This window comes from Perissodus microlepis, chromosome 14, assembly GCF_051167445.1.
Source record: "Perissodus microlepis isolate ML-2025 ecotype Zambia chromosome 14, ASM5116744v1, whole genome shotgun sequence".
NCBI classification, from domain to species: domain Eukaryota; kingdom Metazoa; phylum Chordata; class Actinopteri; order Cichliformes; family Cichlidae; genus Perissodus; species Perissodus microlepis.
The window spans coordinates 11258352-11274889 of record NC_140474.1 but is presented as its reverse complement, the minus strand read 5'-3'; the positions used below and the strand labels follow the sequence as shown (position 1 = coordinate 11274889).

The 16538-nt window shown below is 40.3% G+C and overlaps 2 protein-coding genes across 2 annotated transcripts; one reads left to right on the top strand and one right to left on the bottom strand.

The window, feature by feature from the left end:
- The first annotated feature begins 3576 nt into the window (after positions 1-3576).
- proca1 (protein interacting with cyclin A1) lies at positions 3577-7023 on the top strand. Its single transcript, XM_084951971.1, has 4 exons — positions 3577-4277; positions 4363-4495; positions 4840-4974; positions 5079-7023. The coding sequence occupies exons 1-4, from the start codon at positions 3776-3778 to the stop codon at positions 6781-6783; spliced, it is 2475 nt and encodes an 824-aa protein (XP_084808097.1). The 5' UTR covers positions 3577-3775; the 3' UTR covers positions 6784-7023.
- A 4118-nt stretch (positions 7024-11141) lies between these two features.
- LOC146373498 (dehydrogenase/reductase SDR family member 11-like) lies at positions 11142-16231 on the bottom strand. Its single transcript, XM_084950638.1, has 7 exons — positions 15961-16231; positions 13546-13755; positions 13129-13223; positions 11738-11867; positions 11546-11638; positions 11394-11459; positions 11142-11313 (listed from the first exon to the last, which is right to left on the bottom strand). Exons 1-7 carry the CDS (start codon positions 16090-16092, stop codon positions 11275-11277), a joined length of 765 nt encoding a protein of 254 aa, XP_084806764.1. The 5' UTR covers positions 16093-16231; the 3' UTR covers positions 11142-11274.
- Between the last annotated feature and the right edge of the window lie 307 nt (positions 16232-16538).

The window sequence follows — 16538 nt, the reverse complement described above, 5'->3', positions numbered from 1 at the left end:
TACACTCAGGGGCAGAAAACCCAGATTAGACTTTGCTAGAAAACACTTAAAAAGGAGCTGCTGCTTTGAGAAGATAACAGAAAGATTCCCACTGGCTTGGAAAAACATGCAGAAGATGTGAAGTTTCCACAAATATGCCAAGAAAGGTAGAGATAGTGCAGCAGCATGACTCAAATAATATTACCCAGCAGCTGTTGGTGACATGAGGCCCAACCATAGATATGAAATGTAGAGATATTAGATATCTACTTGTGTCTTGTTTGCAGGCACTGGAGAGGCTGAGTTCCTGTTCACAATTAGTGACACTGGCAACACCTGGGCCCAGTGTGCCAGGACTGCACAAAAAGCCATTAGAACCTAGATATGTGTCAGCTCATTTCCCTGAGACACCCTGTTGGACTGTGGTTGCTTTTAGTTGGGTTCTTGCATTTAACAACATTACACACACCATTTTTCCACCCATGGACTCCACACCACTCTACACCACTGATGGTACTGACTACACACACACCCATTTGTGCAAAGTTTATTTTTTCTGTTTTATTTACTTAAAATAAAATAGTTTGGATGGCATCCCTGTGCATCTCTGTTTTTTTTGTCGTGTGTGCAGCCTGGTTTGTGACACTTGCTAACTTAAATGTTCCATGCTGCCCTTTTTCATTTTTTTATAATTTAATATTTGTTCAATATCAGTACTGCTAATTATGTTATAGAATTTTATTATGATGACAATATTAATCTTTGCTTTATATTTTATCATCCTCTTCATGAATATTGCATATTTCATTTGTTTATTTTTTTCCATTTTGTTTTTATACATGCCATGATTTTTAGCTTTTATTTTTCTGTTTTCTCCTTTAAAAAAAAGAAAAAAAAAAATCTGCACTTTATTCCCACTTTTTAAAAACAGTCCCTACTGTTTTTTTTTTTCTTTGGGGGGGTGGGGTGGGGTATTGGTTAATTTAAGTTAATGCTGTTAATGCAAAATTTTTGGCAAAACCTGTAATTTAACAGTAATGGTCTGCATTTTACTCACATCTGCATTGTTTCATTTCAAATCCATATTGGTGGTATTGACAGTTATGAAAACGAACAAATACCTGTGGGCATGACTGTAGTTATGTGTCGCCAGTCTATCGGAAAACCTAGAAAATATGAGAAAACACCTACACTTTGTTTATTTATTTATTTTCCCAGCTCTGCAACACACAGAGAGTCTGAATGAGCTGTTCTGGTTTGCAGCCTGCTGCAGCAGCAAAAGCAGAGAAATACCAGCCTCAGCTTGCATCGTCATTGCTGTCCACAGCAACCTTTCATTTCTATTTCCTGTTTATCACTACTATATATAAATATATATTCTAACATTGGTGTAACTGCACTTATTCTTATCTTCGGGAGACACTGCTGGTCTGCAGATGATCTGTCTGTGGCTGTCAGTAAGTGGAGTGTAACTTATCAATATGTTTCATCCAGACTCACCTTTTCTGTTTCACTCTGCCTTGTTACTTGACTCCACATGAACGCACAGTGAACAGCGGGACTATTAGGCTCTTTATTTTTCCCAAACCCCTCCTGCTGCGACAACATTAATTCATGAGAACACCCCCGCCCCACTCAACACTTGGTCGAATGTTGCCTCTGGTGATTTTACATCACTTCTCTCCACCTTCCAGAAATCCGATTTCAGTGTCTTGAGTGGGCTGGATCTCCGCCTCTAGAGCTCAGAGTAAGACCAGCCATGTGATATAACACTGGGCTGATTAGAAACTTGCCCTGCCAAACATTTTTCCCTCCCCGTGAGAAAAACTCAGTTGTAGAAATATGCTGTGCATCATTCTCTTAGTTTGGGAAAATATTAGGAGGGTTTTTGTTGATATCAGACATGAATAAACAATAATTTCACATATGAAATTTGTTCCCGTATTGAGGTGATCACATAATGTGAATAAGCAGTGCAACTACTGATATATTATTAGTCAAATGAAAGTTTTTACTCACCTGTCAAATATACTATATCATATTGTGTGAAGGATTATAAGATATATGACTAAATTCTTGAACCACAAAAAATTAAATACTGTATTAAAGTGGAAATATCAGGGAAAAATACCCATTTCGTCTTTTGTCCCAAATTTAAAAGTAACTCTAATTATGTTATTCATTGCTTTCCTGTCACACATACTTTATTCTGTTATAATGACTGAGGCTCACATTAAATATGGCTAAAGCTTCATGTAATGAGTTAGAACAATCTGATTTGATTCTTAGACCTCATGGTGCTGGTAGGAATACAAGGCTGTAAAAGTTCAGTTAAGTCATATGATGTCAGAACACTGAAACTCTTAAAAATAAGTAATAAAATTGGACAGAAATGGACTGGAAGCCAGGAGCAGCACAGGTGTGATTTGATCATGATGTATCTTTCCTGCAGCTTCAGCATTTTGCACAGCCTGCAGGGGACAAAGTAACAACTGATCAGAGTCAACAAAGTGCCAGCAGTCTAATCGAGGGGTAATAGAGGCATGAATTACTCTACTAGTCATGTGAAGGGGCTTGTGTTTATCACTTAGAGGACAGCACATGCACAGGTAACCCCAATCAGCCAAAGGCTCAGCTTTCAGACTGCTCTAAACACAGTTTCAGACTATTTGTTTCAGATCTTGGCTCTGTATGATGGAGAAGGAGAAGAGATACCCTTAATGTCAGTAATGGCTTGATATAAGCTAAGATTGTTCTTCTAAGATGGTGTTTGGCTTGAGGGGCAACTCCTTGGATTAAGATAATAACGATTATTTTGGATGTTCAGTCATGCAAAACTATAGTAAGATCAAGGAACAGAAACATGGAGCTGGGTTGGAAAATAGTGGGTTTATTTTTTAAGGAAAACTGGCATCTTACATTATTATAGTGAACCCAGACTGTGCTACAGTACGCACGTACTTCTTTGATAATCTGCTCTTGGGGGAATGTAATTTTTAATTTTTGTTTTTGTAGTTCTTCATTACTGGAGAAAAAAATACAAAACTTCTTGAAGCTCTACATTTGGGTTCATTTGAATGATTGGCAACTCGTGTCAGCTTCTTGGGATAACTGGAAGCCAAGCAGTCATCTGATACCTCCATTATTTCAATGAGTTTTTTTCTTTTCTGTGTCGGCCGTCAGACTCTGGGGCCCTTCAGTCACCCGGTGCAGAATGCGTGCGACAGAGGCAACCTTTTTCCACATTCCTGCGTAAATGAGTTTTGTCCCTACACTGTAATTTAGGTCATCACCAAATCAGCGCTTGTTTTGTGGTATTTGAATAATGTCCAGTGTGCTTGGTCGGCACAGTCACCCCATGCCTGTTACCATGAGAAGCGGGCGTGAGCTAGAACCTCCTCCATGCATTTTCCCAAAGTCCTATATCTCAGCCTTCTAGGGTGGTGCTGAGCGGGGAGGGGTGGGAGGTTACTTGCGGTCATCTCTTTCTCTGAAGCTAGAGGTGCAGGTTTACGTGCCGCACACTCACTAATTAACCCTCCGTGGGTTAAGTGAGATAATTAAGGTGGTGGGGGGCGCAGGGTGGGGTGCTACCTGTTCACTGTGTCTAACATATAGAGCTACTCTGCCAGGGCTACAGAGGTTAATCCTGCTGACTCCTCCCAGTCATTCATCGTAGCAATAATCGTACCACTTTAGGTTCGCCTTAAAACTGGGTGGGCTGCTCGAGAGCACCGGGAAATCGCAAGGAGCTGTCTCCGTTACGTGTGGTGCTGAAAGTGCCACTCGCCGCATCATGTGGTCGGTCTTCTTCGTATTTTTGTCTTATCTGGACACAAACGTCGTCAATGGTGACCTCCTGAGTGGCGCTTTGGATGCAGAAAAGGAGGGCAAAGAAATGTTCTCCACGCTCAACGGCACCGTGTGCGCAAAAATGTCCACGGTGGAGGAGAATTTCCTCTACCAGGTGTCAGACGGAGCCGAGGTGGTGCGCTCAGTAGTCAGTCCTGCCGGGAAACTATTGAACTGCGCCGTGATAGTGGAACAGATGCAGGTGAAATCTTTCATGCACGAGTGCAGGTTGGTGCTGAAGAGACAGAGTGGCGGGCGGCAGGTGGAGGCGAGTTTTGCGCGCATGGATGAAGCCAAGCTGATGTGCAGGAAGTTTAAGAAGAGGGTGGAAAAGGAGGATTCGACTGTGCAGGTGCAGGTTCTGAAGAGATCCAAGAGAGGCTTTACTTATCCGGGGACTCTGTGGTGCGGAGCCGGGAACATGGCTGATAGCTATGACCAGCTGGGTAGGTTGAAAAGTTTTTATTCAAGCTGTCTGACTCCTGAGTGCAATACCTGAAATATATAATGACGCTGACCTCTCTTTTACAGGAGAGTTTGCAGGCACTGACAACTGCTGTCGTATTCACGACCACTGCCCTGATGTCATCCACGCCTTCTCCTCAAACTACGGTTACACCAATTTCAAGTGGCACTCCATCTGTCACTGTGACTGCGATAATGCGTGAGTAAAAGCTTTATTTCAGTGATGCTCTTCTTCATTTCAGCAATAAAGAAGAAAAACTGGAGAGTGCAACTTAATTAGGAGCAGTTAACACATTAAATGTTTGGCAGGTCTGTATGTAGAATAGCTGATAAATTATGTTGCCAGATGTTAATATTACTCTATTGACTGTTAGTTTAAGGCATTATGGTCTCTTAAACTAAAACCTTCCTGGCTAATTTTAGATAGTAATGCCAGCCCAGTAGATACATTGCTGTATTAACAATATATAGTACTTGCTTGTCATTTAGTCAGTTGTAGTTCTCTTATAGAGAACTCAAATCATCCCTTTACTCTCTCTGCAGGTTGAAAGACTGTTTGAGGAAAGTCAACGATACATCTTCCCGAGTTGTTGGTCAGGCATTTTTTAATGTCATCGGTGTCCCTTGCTTTGAGTTTGCTTATGAAGAGCAGTGCGTAGAGCGGCACTGGTATGGTCTGTAAGTATTCGTGTAAACCTTTAAGTAGATTTTAAACATACTGAGCCATTTTACTTTCGTAATACGTGACACATTGCCTCCCCTCTCTGTTTTCTCTCTCATAGGTGCAAACGATACAAGAAGCTCCCCGTTGCTGTGATGAGAGAGGCGGTGCCGTATGACTTTGGAAGCATTGACATCATTGATGAGCTGACAGTAGCTCCTCCCAAGTCAAAAGGTTCTAAGAAAAGCAATGAAGAAGAGAAACTGGAGAGTGCAACTCAGTCTACGATGTTGGGTCCCGAGGAGCCGTCGCTCAGAAACGTTGTCACCGCCGCCGAGGATTTCCTCAAGGTTCTCGCTACTGTCTCCACGTCGCAAAGCTCCAGTACCAACTCTGATAAGGTAGAGGAGCAAAGTTCAGAGAAGAAGAAGAGGAAGAACACAGGGAAGAAAAAGAAAACCAACAAAAAGAAAAAAGGAAAAGGAAAGGGGAGGAAGAGAAAAGTGAAAACAGAGGCAGGTGTGAAAGCAGAGGAAGGAGCTGCTATTTCACCCTCTGGCAGCAAAGCAGAAGTCAAGCCTCTGAGTAACTTCATCAATGAGTCACAAAGATATGATCAGTCAAGCAGGAGCACAAAAAGAGTTGATGAGAGCGAATTTGAGCTCAGAGGAAAAGACGAACCCCCTAATGAAGTCATGAAAGATGAACCAGCCTTGGATAAGGAGACGGTTTCCATTACATCACCTGCAACAGTCCAGAAGAGGCCAGCAGAGTCAATCACTGCTGTGCTGACAGAAGAAGTCACTCCCTCAATAAGCACTACTGTTCCACATAAAGCTAAAACAAGAAGGCAAAGAAAGGAGAAGAGAAAGAAGAGCAAAGAAACAACTCTTCTTTCTTCTCCCAAAGATCTTGTAGCAAACAAAACAGAAAACTTAAGCCTTGTCCCCACCATCATTACCATAACCCCACCAGCGCAGCCTGAGCAACAAAACTTTGGGAGCGACACTGAAAAGCGACCTGTTGTCCGTATTGCCAATGCCCCCATTGTTATCTCCAAAGTCAAAAGGAACAAGTCAAAGGAGAAAACAGACACAGAGGGGAGAAAGAAAAGGAGGAAAGGCAGCTCTGCTTCCCCCATTGTTCCTGTTGCCCTGCAAAATTCCTCTCTGGACAATCTGAAAGTGATCCCTCTCACTGGGGTTCACACCACACCGTCGATCCCCACCGCAGACTACCAGCTTTCCCACAGGCTGGACGTTTACACAGGAAGGGTCAAAGTTACAGCTTTGAACACTTCCTTTAGTATTTTGAAAAGGCAACGGTCGAAAGAAAGAGGGCTGAAAAACAGCAAGAGGAAAGCCAGTGTGCCTTCTTCATTGGAAATCCCACGTTCTCACAACAAGTTTGAAAATGTGCTCCCTATTCTCACGACTCCAGACACTCGTGTTCCTCTCAACAGCCATGAAACCACTGCTGCAGAAGAAGAAACACAAACTCAGAGTGAATGGAGGCTTTTTGCCACAGCTGCGCCCACTGTCGACACAAAACAGCAGCGGCAAGCAGCCAGACAGCAGAGAAAACCAAGAAAGAAAGCTGCAGCTCTCAGTGATGCATTTTCTGATGCTAAACAAACTGAACCAGTCACATTTTTAAGCATGCCATCCAAAGCTGCCACTACAGCAGAGCTTAGATCTAAAAACCCCTTTGCTACCACCTTAGCACCACCTGACATGAGTCCACTTCAGTTATCTATTGAGAGAGCTAAAGCACAATTCACCAGGAAGAAGAAAAGGAAAATGAGACTGTCTAACCGACAACAATGAGCCGTGTTTTTCAGGCACAGCAGGATAGATGGAGAAACACACAAACACAGCTTTAATTACTTAGATTAGCTCCTGATGACCAGACATGCTTTACAGTTAGAATATTTACATATCACAGTACACTCTTTTCTGGCTTTAATTGCTGGAATCGACATAATCATATTTAATTGTAATATGAGAATCAAGTTTTGCAATACTTTATCCTGCATGTCAATAATAAAATTATTGGTTGATTATGAATGTGTGGCAGTGTTTCACTTTATTTATTCAATAAATAAAATATTAAATAACAGTATTCTATTTTAACATAAAATAATAATTCAAAATGTTTTCTAGCAAAAGCATCTTCCAGCAACCACTTGCCATCCTGTCAGGGAATACAACAGTACAATTCCCTAGCAATTAGTGGTTGCCAAGCAGTTGCCAACTGGTCTTCAGGACAGTATGAAAAGGCTCTAAAGCAACTTTGTTCTGTCTGGCATCCCCCTGTCCTTTGTGCTAACAGTCAACGCTTTGCCCCTAAAATGAGTATATTTGGGATATACACTCTACACTGTGATATCAAAAAGGGATAAAAGTAGTGTTTAATATGAGCATCTACCAGTGTAAACGTATGTATGTCTGACAGCAAAATTAGCAAAGATGTAACAGAAGCTACCAACTTTAATGAGAAGCTAGCACCAGTGAATGTTAGCTTAAAACCACAACTTAGAATATAATACGCACGGATTAAATTTATTCAAATCTGATGTGCTATTTGGTGAGATTTAGCTTAGCTGCTCAGAGGATATGATTACCACTGACTGTACAAAACTAATGGATTACAGTCGACCCCTGATATTTGTGGGGGTTAGGGACCACAACCGCCTGCAAATAGCTGAGATCTGCAAATACTTGAAATCCCATCTAAAACGTTTAAACACCAAATATATCTTATACTATATACTATATACTATACTATAATTACTTTAGATATGCTTTCTATGCTTTCCAAAAAATCTGTGAATAGGCAAATTTTCCGCAAATAATTTTATTCGTTCCACAGAAAAATCTGGGAGTAGGTGATTCTGCAGATACCGAACCACGAAGAGGCGGAGGTCGACCGTACTGCCCTTGGACAACACCAGGCGATACCAAGCTAACAAGCTAACAGGCTGCTAGCCATACCATCTTATTTAACCTTAGGAGAATGGTAGAAAACTGCAGCTCTAACTCCCAAAGAAACAAAGCAATGTGAATGCTCCACATGGCAAAAAAAATAGTTTTTCAAACTTTGTAAAAATGATATAAATTTGAATAACATACCAAGAGCTATTCTTATCTAGCTAATAAAATATAATCTTCATTTTGTAATTTTGCGTGCACATCTTAGCTCAGCTGGAGACATTTAATCAGAAGGAGAAAGCTGAAAGGCTTAAGGTTGACCTTCTTAACCTGACTCTCCTGAGTTTCTTCTGGGTCAGAAATAGCCTTTAAGGCAGCGGTCCCCAACCTTTTTTGCACCATGGATCGGTTTATGTCGGACAATATTTTCACGGCCTTTAAGGTGTCACGGATAAATACAACAAAATAAAACCAGTATGGGTTCAAAAAAAAAAAAAGATTTATTCATAACACACGGGAAAAGACCCAGGGAAACAGAGTTAACGATAAAAACTATTTTAAAAAGTAACGCTAAAACCCCGATAAAAACCCTGAAAACCATGAATTTCACACCCGAGCTTGAACTCTCGCGGCCCGGTACCAAACAACTCAAGTATTATACTATCGCCCATCCTGTCCATGGCCCTGGGGTCCTGGACCGCTTCTTTAAGGGGTGGCTGAACCATGTATGGTTAGCATACTGAACTGGGAGTAGGTTTCGACAGAAACGTGCATTTTCCTGTTAGCTGAACATTTGATAGTTGTATGTTGTCAGGGGGATGGGGTGAAAAATTCCTCAGTGCAGAAAAATCCCTGCTTTTCTTTCCATACTGCAAAAAAATCTGTCAAGAAAAAGCTTAATATATACATGCATGCTCTTGTCTCCAAGGTGACTGAGGACTTTGGTCAAGCTGCCTCCCCGTGTGTGGTTTAAGGCAGGGTCACATTCTCAACACTGATTAGAACCTCATTATTTTCACCTCTTACCATTGAGGGTTGTAGAGGCAAATCCTACAGATCAGCTGACCGTCACATGCTTGCATAAGAGGACTTTATCTGGATGGTTCTGGACATGCAACGCATTTCCAAATTAGACCTCAATCACTCAATCATTTAAAATGTGCTCTTAGAAGAAGAATATTCACAAACAATATGGACATCTACATATCTTGCAAACAGTGGGGGTGATGTAAAAGTGCAGATTTTTATGCTACAGCTCAAGTTCCCAGGACTTTTTGGAAGCCATCCAAATATTCAAAGGAGCTTTCAGATGCAGTCCACAGTTGAAATGGGCAGAGCGACTAACACAGTTGGATGTGTGATAAAGCCATTTCTCACAGCGGGGGAAGAAAAAGTAGCAGGAATTTTCCAGTTCATCAAGTTTATGAGTTTTTTGGGTTTATGTTCGTATTTCAAAATGCATTACAGGTTGTTACTTGCACGTACAGATTAAAAAAATATCACTGAAGGCTAATTTTTTTTGTATAGTAAAATTTTCACATCATTAAAAAAATATATATTTTAAAGACGTTGGCATTATACATAAAAATGTACCCTCACGAATATTTCTGATTAGTAAATGCAACCGACTCCATAAGCTCTTCTTGATACTAGACACTTTGCAGTTCTTTCAGACTTTCCCAAGGGGTCAAATATATATTTCAAGGGTTGTGAGTAACATGTGCAACAGGGTCTCACAGAAGAAAGCTCACATTTTGTGACAGAAAAGATCTTTGTTTTGTTTTTTTGCAGTCTTGTGAATTTCTGGATAATTTCCTCCATGTAGGCCCCCAAAATTATTAAGATTTTAGAGCATAAACATTGTGTAGAAATAAAGATATTCATGAAAACTTGATGTTTTTATGATTTTCTTTTTTCTTTCATATTTTAGTTATATTTACATGTTTGGAAAAAAAATAAAAAGAATAAAACAGTTACACATTAAATACACAAACTGAGAGATAACATTGTCTTCACTGTTAGTACATCCATCAGATCTCCTTTTTTAATATTTTCTGTTTTTCATATTTTGTCTTTTAACTTTTAACACTACAATCCCATTTAAAACAAAACTCACGATTAAATCTTCTTGCTGTTTGATATCATGCAGCTAGTGTACAGTCACAGAGCAGTGAAAGTGAACCAGAACAATACATGCACTGTCCTTGCATGCAAACGAAGAACTGAACCTCACTGTAAATGTTCTGTGGATTTGTTTGGCTGAAGAAGCCAATAATCCACTGTGTTCACACATGTGGAGGATTGACAGAAAATGACCTGGCTCACATTGCTGATGGAAGAAGAACTCCGGCCTATTTCTCAAAGAAGCTGGCACTCTGATACAGACATTGTATTCATTTGTGGTTACTCTGCATTGTTCTGTGTATCTTTTTGGTAATACGCCTCTATAGTTGCTTTGTGTCTGTTTATTGTATTAAGTCTCCATGTGGTCATTTTGGGTCTCTTTGTTTTGTGTTTCTCTGTATTGACTTGCTGACAGTCCCTTCATGCACAGCAGAGTGAAGTGCCAAACAGTGGGACAATTTGCTGACTTACATTTTGTGTTTAGGTGCAAGGACCTGCAGCTGCATTTGTGCATATATACAAATGTATGTCCAGTGTAACTGAATATATATACACTGACATGAGAAAGGTGGTGGACTGAGGCCGGGAGTCCTTAGCTAACCTTTGCTTTCCTCTGGACTAAGAGCCCTTCTGGCAGCTCTCCATGGACTGAAGTACAGATTTAGATTAAAGCAGGCTTGCCTTTCATCAGAAAATCTTCCACGCTGTGTTATTCAGTAAAACTTAATCCTACATCCATGTTGACATTTTAACACACAGGTCAAATATCTTTTGTCTGGTAGTTTGTCCTTTATTTTTTATAAACTTGCATACTCAGAGACCAAGAGAGCATTCTCAGCATTAATTTAATCTAGTTTATTTTAATCTGACAGATTCTCTGAGCGAATCTTCTGGCAATAAATATTAACCTGCACCTTTTATGACCCCTAGTGGTCAAAACACAAAAGGGGTGGAATCAAGTATTTCTGAATTCCCATGTCCCATAATGTCCCATTACCATCACTATCCACAGCCTGATACTGTGAGTTGCTATTTTTATACTTTGTTTAAAATTGTATGTTTTCCACCATGCGCTGCTCTTTAAATGAGATTTCCTTCAGGAAAATAAGCCAGCCAGTTTTCTCTCATTTTATTATATATATTAGTAGAAAATTTTAGTACAAACATCAAAAACAAAACTGTTTTGTGAACAGATCATAAATCATCATTCCCATAAATGTAGTGAAGAAGTGCATAATTTCAGGGAGGTCATGTGGTTCAACTCTAAACCTGCTCCGTACCTTGCATCCGAACATCTCCGATCTGAAGGGAGAACAGTGTTTTAATATAAAATGATATTTATACAGAAAAAGTGTAAGCCATAAAAATAAGAGAAAAATCACCTGAACATGAGGAGGGGCACTGAGCACGTACGTAACAGCATTGGCAACATCTGTTACTTCCAGAGGCTGTCAGAGAAGTGAAACGTGATTAATGACTTATTATTTGAGTTACCACATCAACAGTACATGAACTGTAGGAATAATTATTTTACCTTGTATGCAGAGTATGCACCAGCTGCTTTATTAGGATTGTTTTTGTAGAACCGTGACAAAAATTCTGTCTCCACCAAACCGGGAGAAATACACTGCAAAAAAGAGTGGATACTGTGTGTGAGTGTCTCATCACAGTAATGTTGGTTTTAAAGTGACTTTTGGAGCTGCCTACAGTGTTTTTAAAGCCTTACTGTGGCTCGGATATGGCTGTTTTCTGCACGCAGCGCCTGCCGCAGGCCCTCTGTCAGGGCGGTTACAGCATACTTTGTGGCGGTGTAGAAATGTAGATCAGGATTGGTAATTACACGATGTCCGCACATGCTGCAACAGATTTATAAACCGTTAACCAGGTGAGCATTAAACAGCATGCATTAATGTGCAAGTAAAGTAACTCTTTTAAAGTCATGTCTCAATGATGTAAGAAACACGAGGCCTACAAAGCTGTTTTGTTGATAGTTAACTGGAAATATTCAGGTTCTGGATTGCTGATTGGCCACCATAAAAGATGATGCAGATGTCACTTTGGGTTTTAAGAGATTCTCAAGGACATTTTGAAATACTGAATGGGATTTTTTTCTTATTAATTATGAAGACTAAAAAAAACAGTTATAGTGTAATACTAATATGATGATAAAATCCTGAGCTGCAGACCTTTATTACTGCATGAGTGACACTTGTCATTAAATGGTAAATGGCCTGTATTTATATAGCGCTTTTACTAGTCCCTAAGGACCCCAAAGCGCTTTACATGTCCAGTCATCCACCCATTCACACACACATTCACACACTGGTGATGGCAAGCTACATTGTAGCCACAGCCACCCTGGGGCGCACTGACAGAGGCAGAGCTGCCGGACACTGGCGCCACCGGGCCCTCTGACCACCACCAGTAGGCAACGGGTGAAGTGTCTTGCCCAAGGACACAACGACCGAGACTGTCCAAGCCGGGGCTCGAACCGGCAACCTTCCGATTACAAGGCGAACGCCCAACTCTTGAGCCACGATCGCCCGTTAGACTAAAGAGTCTATAATAAGTGGAATTAGACATCTGCATTGATTCTGTTCCTGGCTCTGCTTTTAAAATCAAGGCTGCACTGGGAGATTTTGACACAGTTAAGAAGTAAATCCATCCCTTCATCTATTTCCTACTGCTTATCCTGGGCCAGGTTGCAAAGCAGCAATCTGAGCAGTGATGCCCAGACCCCACTCTCCTTCCACTGTCTGGCTCTTTCCTCAGTTGGAGTCAGCAGCACTGCTGCAGAACCTGAGCTGTGCGTTGTGGTGAGCCCGACTAGACCGAGTCAGTATGTTTTAATCTTGTGCACTAGCCCCATCTTAGAATTTTGGCAAAAAATTCTCAGTTTTGGCAAACGGGGATCAGACCGCCAGGGCATCTGCCCCTGACCAGAATTGACTAACTATGGCCTCTGCTGTTGATGTAGCTCTTTTGGGCCCCCATAAGCTAAGGCCCAGCCACCTGGTAGTTTCCCTCTTGTAAAATGTGACTTTGTTGTAAGTGAAATCACAATAATATTAATAATAATAATGATACAGGTTGATATCACCAGTAAAAATATCAAACCCGTTTATGTTTACGATGTGTCCATCATCCACATTTCTCTCTTTCATCGACTGATACGCTTCGCGTGTGCAGATACTGAGAGCAAGAACATTTACCTGCAAGAAAAAAAAAATAGAAAAGGAAATATCAGGAATCAGCACATTCTGGTTGATGCACTTACTTGTTGCTTCTTGCACACAGTGGGTGAAAAACGGTTATAAGCAGCTTCAAAAACTATTAATGAGTCAGTTTAAGAGCTGGAGTCACTGAGAGGTTAATGCACACTGATCAGCTACAATATTAAAACCAGTGACAGATGATGACATGTTTCACTTTTTTACAGTTCAAAGTTCTGCTGGGACATTATTCCTGTGAATGTTACTTTTGATAAAACGCTACAACAAATATTATATTTCTACAATAACTCTGAGCTCTTACATCCATCATGTTCTTCCAGCCACTGGTTTTGCCGTTTAGCAGCAATTCTGGGTGAGCCAAGCCAGCATTGTTGATGCACACGTCCACGCCTTTGTGCTGCTCTTTGATCGCTGCGAACATGGCCAGAATCTTCTCCTCTTTGCTCAAGTCACACTTGAAAGGTACCAAAACACCAGGATGGCCGGCACTCTGACACTCTGCTGCCAGTTTCTGAAACCAAAAAGAAAAAGATGACAGACTTCAGAATCCACTTTGTGTTTTTAAGGTTTATGAATCTACTATTCAAATATATTAAGTTACTGTAAATACACTGATTTGACTTTCCAGTTTGCATATCATCCACAAACAGTTGCCTGTGTTTGGATGTTCTGCCCATTTTTGAGTTTTGCTTCTTTCATGGATCTACTAATGATTTTGTAACAGCAGGCACATGATGATGCGATGATGCCTGCAAAAGCATTTTGTCTGGTTTTGTCTTGAGGTATGCTTCAAACAGTTCATGCATTTTATCAAGGAAATTAAAAAAAAAAAACACTTTACTAATTCAAGCTCTTAATTTATTCTTGGGAGATGTCACTGTAGCTCAGGGCTGGACTGGGACAAAAAAAGATGGTCCTGGCATTTTTGGTCCAGTCAGCCCGCCATGACCACTCAGAAAATAAATAAATAAATGAATAAATAAATGTATATATCCTGCCTACACATATTATATATATATTCCCTTTTGTTTGATTGTTGATATTGAAACAATAGAACAGAATAGATTTATAGATGTCACATGAATGTAGTGGCGGCCACCCTGTTTAGCCATGTTTAAAGTGGTATGAATCCTGTAAAATGCTACCATTCATATCATTATGCTCTGTTTAGAATGTCCACTGACATTTTTCAGTACCTTACTAGAAAGCATCCATTAAATACATGAAAAACTACTATGTGAAAAATAACTTTTGTTTTTCCACTAACTTCACTTTCTGCCCCCTCATTCTTCCTCTTCTTCTGCAACCTCCCTGTCCTCTCTCTCCATCCTCCTCACTCATCTAGAAATTAGAAAATGACAAAAATCTAATCTTTAAATAATTATTATAAGAGCAACAGGAGGATCCACGATAACAGGACAACACACTGAGTAGACGTGTGGGTAAAACAGAAGCTACAGCTTTATAATTTTTGATGAATTTAATCGCTACAGTCATTAAAAGACTGATCCATAAGAATTGCATATTTAAACTGAATGCAGGCTGTTGCTAGATGGTGACAGGTTACATCATTTTGACCTGCTGTCACCTGGATCTGGAGCTGTACTGTACACAAACACTGAAGCCCAATTTGACCAAAATAGGAACAGAAATATTTAACAAACGAAAATAATAAAGTACATCAGCTTCTTAACTTGTGATATCGCAGCAGACTAGTGGATCGGAAGGTTAAAATTAGCTAATAATCTCTAGTGATTTATATACAGTCTGAACTTTTACTCTATTTCAGTTGAAGTGTGTTTTAAATCTGCATCACTGATTTGTGTCATGAAACTATTTCTTTATCGTCTTTCTGCCGCAGCAACTAAAGTCTGTAACAGAGAGACTGTAACATCATGAGAGAACAACACTGGACATAAAATTTGTTTCCATTTTATCCTGTTCTGTCCTCAATAGAAAAGTTATGATAATATAACATTTGAAGATAATACTACTATTATTAATACTATTTATAGTTATTTTTAGGGGTGCTCTGATAAAACTTCACACCCCAAAAAGGGTCTTATCTCGCCCCTGTTGTTTTCTCTCAGCTTTTCAGCTCCAACTTTTCGACACTTATTTCACCCTTAACTTTTTCTACAAGCGAGCAAGGAAATTTTATTGGGCAATCCAGTGTCAGTAATTAAAATGAACCAATGGGTTGCTGTCAGTGCTTGTACGCCGGTGCGCAGCGGCCCTTCTGGCCGGTCCATCTCTCCAAAAGTGTGTCGGCCAACCGGGAAAATGCCAGGTGTGTCAGATTACCAGTCCAGCCCTGCTATAGCTGCACTTTGTTAAGATTGTTGGTTGTGGTTAATCTTTGACAACAGCATTATGTTTCAAAGTTCAACAACCAACAGTGCATATCATCTACATAAAGTATGCTGACGGATTGTGTGCCAACTTAAAGAATCATTAACCACAGGAATTTCAAGAAAACAAAGGGCACAAAAGAGGATTTTCACTGTTATGTTTAAAATTTTAATATTCTGGCTTTTACTAGATTCTTATAAATGTAGATGTAAATCAAAAGTAGTTTAACTACAAACTACAAACAAAAAACAACAACGAAGAATAGCGTTTTCCCCTGCATAATAGTAACTTTAACAACCAAAATGTATTTATCTTTACATTAAATTACTCCATGCAGAAATTAAGTTTTCCCTTTATAGCATACCTGAATCTTTTCGACGTCCCTGGCGCAGCCCATCACTTTCATACCGAGTCGGACCAGCTCTACGGCTACAGCCGCCCCAATCCCGACCGAGGCTCCGGTCACCAGAGCCACTCTGCCACGCCAGCGCTCCATCACAGTCCAGACAACGATAACCTGCTACACCCACGAAAGCCCCACAATTATAAAGATAGGGATGCTGAGTCTGCAGCAGAGAGACCCCAGAGCTCTCATGGACCTGTCACAAAAGCGTGACCTGTGAACCCTGTGAACATGACTATGAACGCCCCGAGCGCTTAAAAACAGTCGTCTCTGTGCTGCGTTCACGACATCAGCAAACTGTAGGAAAACATTTAAATCGTTTTTTTTTTTGTTGCTTCTCTTGAAAATTATACTACAATCTATTTACTCATATCCATCAAATGAAAACTAATTTAATCTCAATTGACCTATCTAGAACTGTAAAAGACCAACAGGACCATAAGAGCCTTCATCAAGAATTCAATGGGGAAGTGGCGAACAACGCTACAGGCCAACCTCAAGCCAAATACACAGATCTCCATCAAGTGCTGCTCGGCATA

Coding starts and splice junctions, on each gene's coding strand:
- proca1 (XM_084951971.1), top strand. CDS start 3,776: ATGTGGTCGGTCTTCTTCGTATTTTTGTCTTATCTGGACACAAACGTC. Junction 4,278..4,362: donor TGATAGCTATGACCAGCTGG/GTAGGTTGAAAA, acceptor TCTCTTTTACAG/GAGAGTTTGCAGGCACTGAC. Junction 4,975..5,078: donor GAGCGGCACTGGTATGGTCT/GTAAGTATTCGT, acceptor TCTCTCTCATAG/GTGCAAACGATACAAGAAGC.
- LOC146373498 (XM_084950638.1), bottom strand. CDS start 16,092: ATGGAGCGCTGGCGTGGCAGAGTGGCTCTGGTGACCGGAGCCTCGGTC. Junction 11,868..13,128: donor CACATCGTAAACATAAACGG/GTTTGATATTTT, acceptor AATCTGTTGCAG/CATGTGCGGACATCGTGTAA. Junction 11,314..11,393: donor GTGCCCCTCCTCATGTTCAG/GTGATTTTTCTC, acceptor TTCTCCCTTCAG/ATCGGAGATGTTCGGATGCA.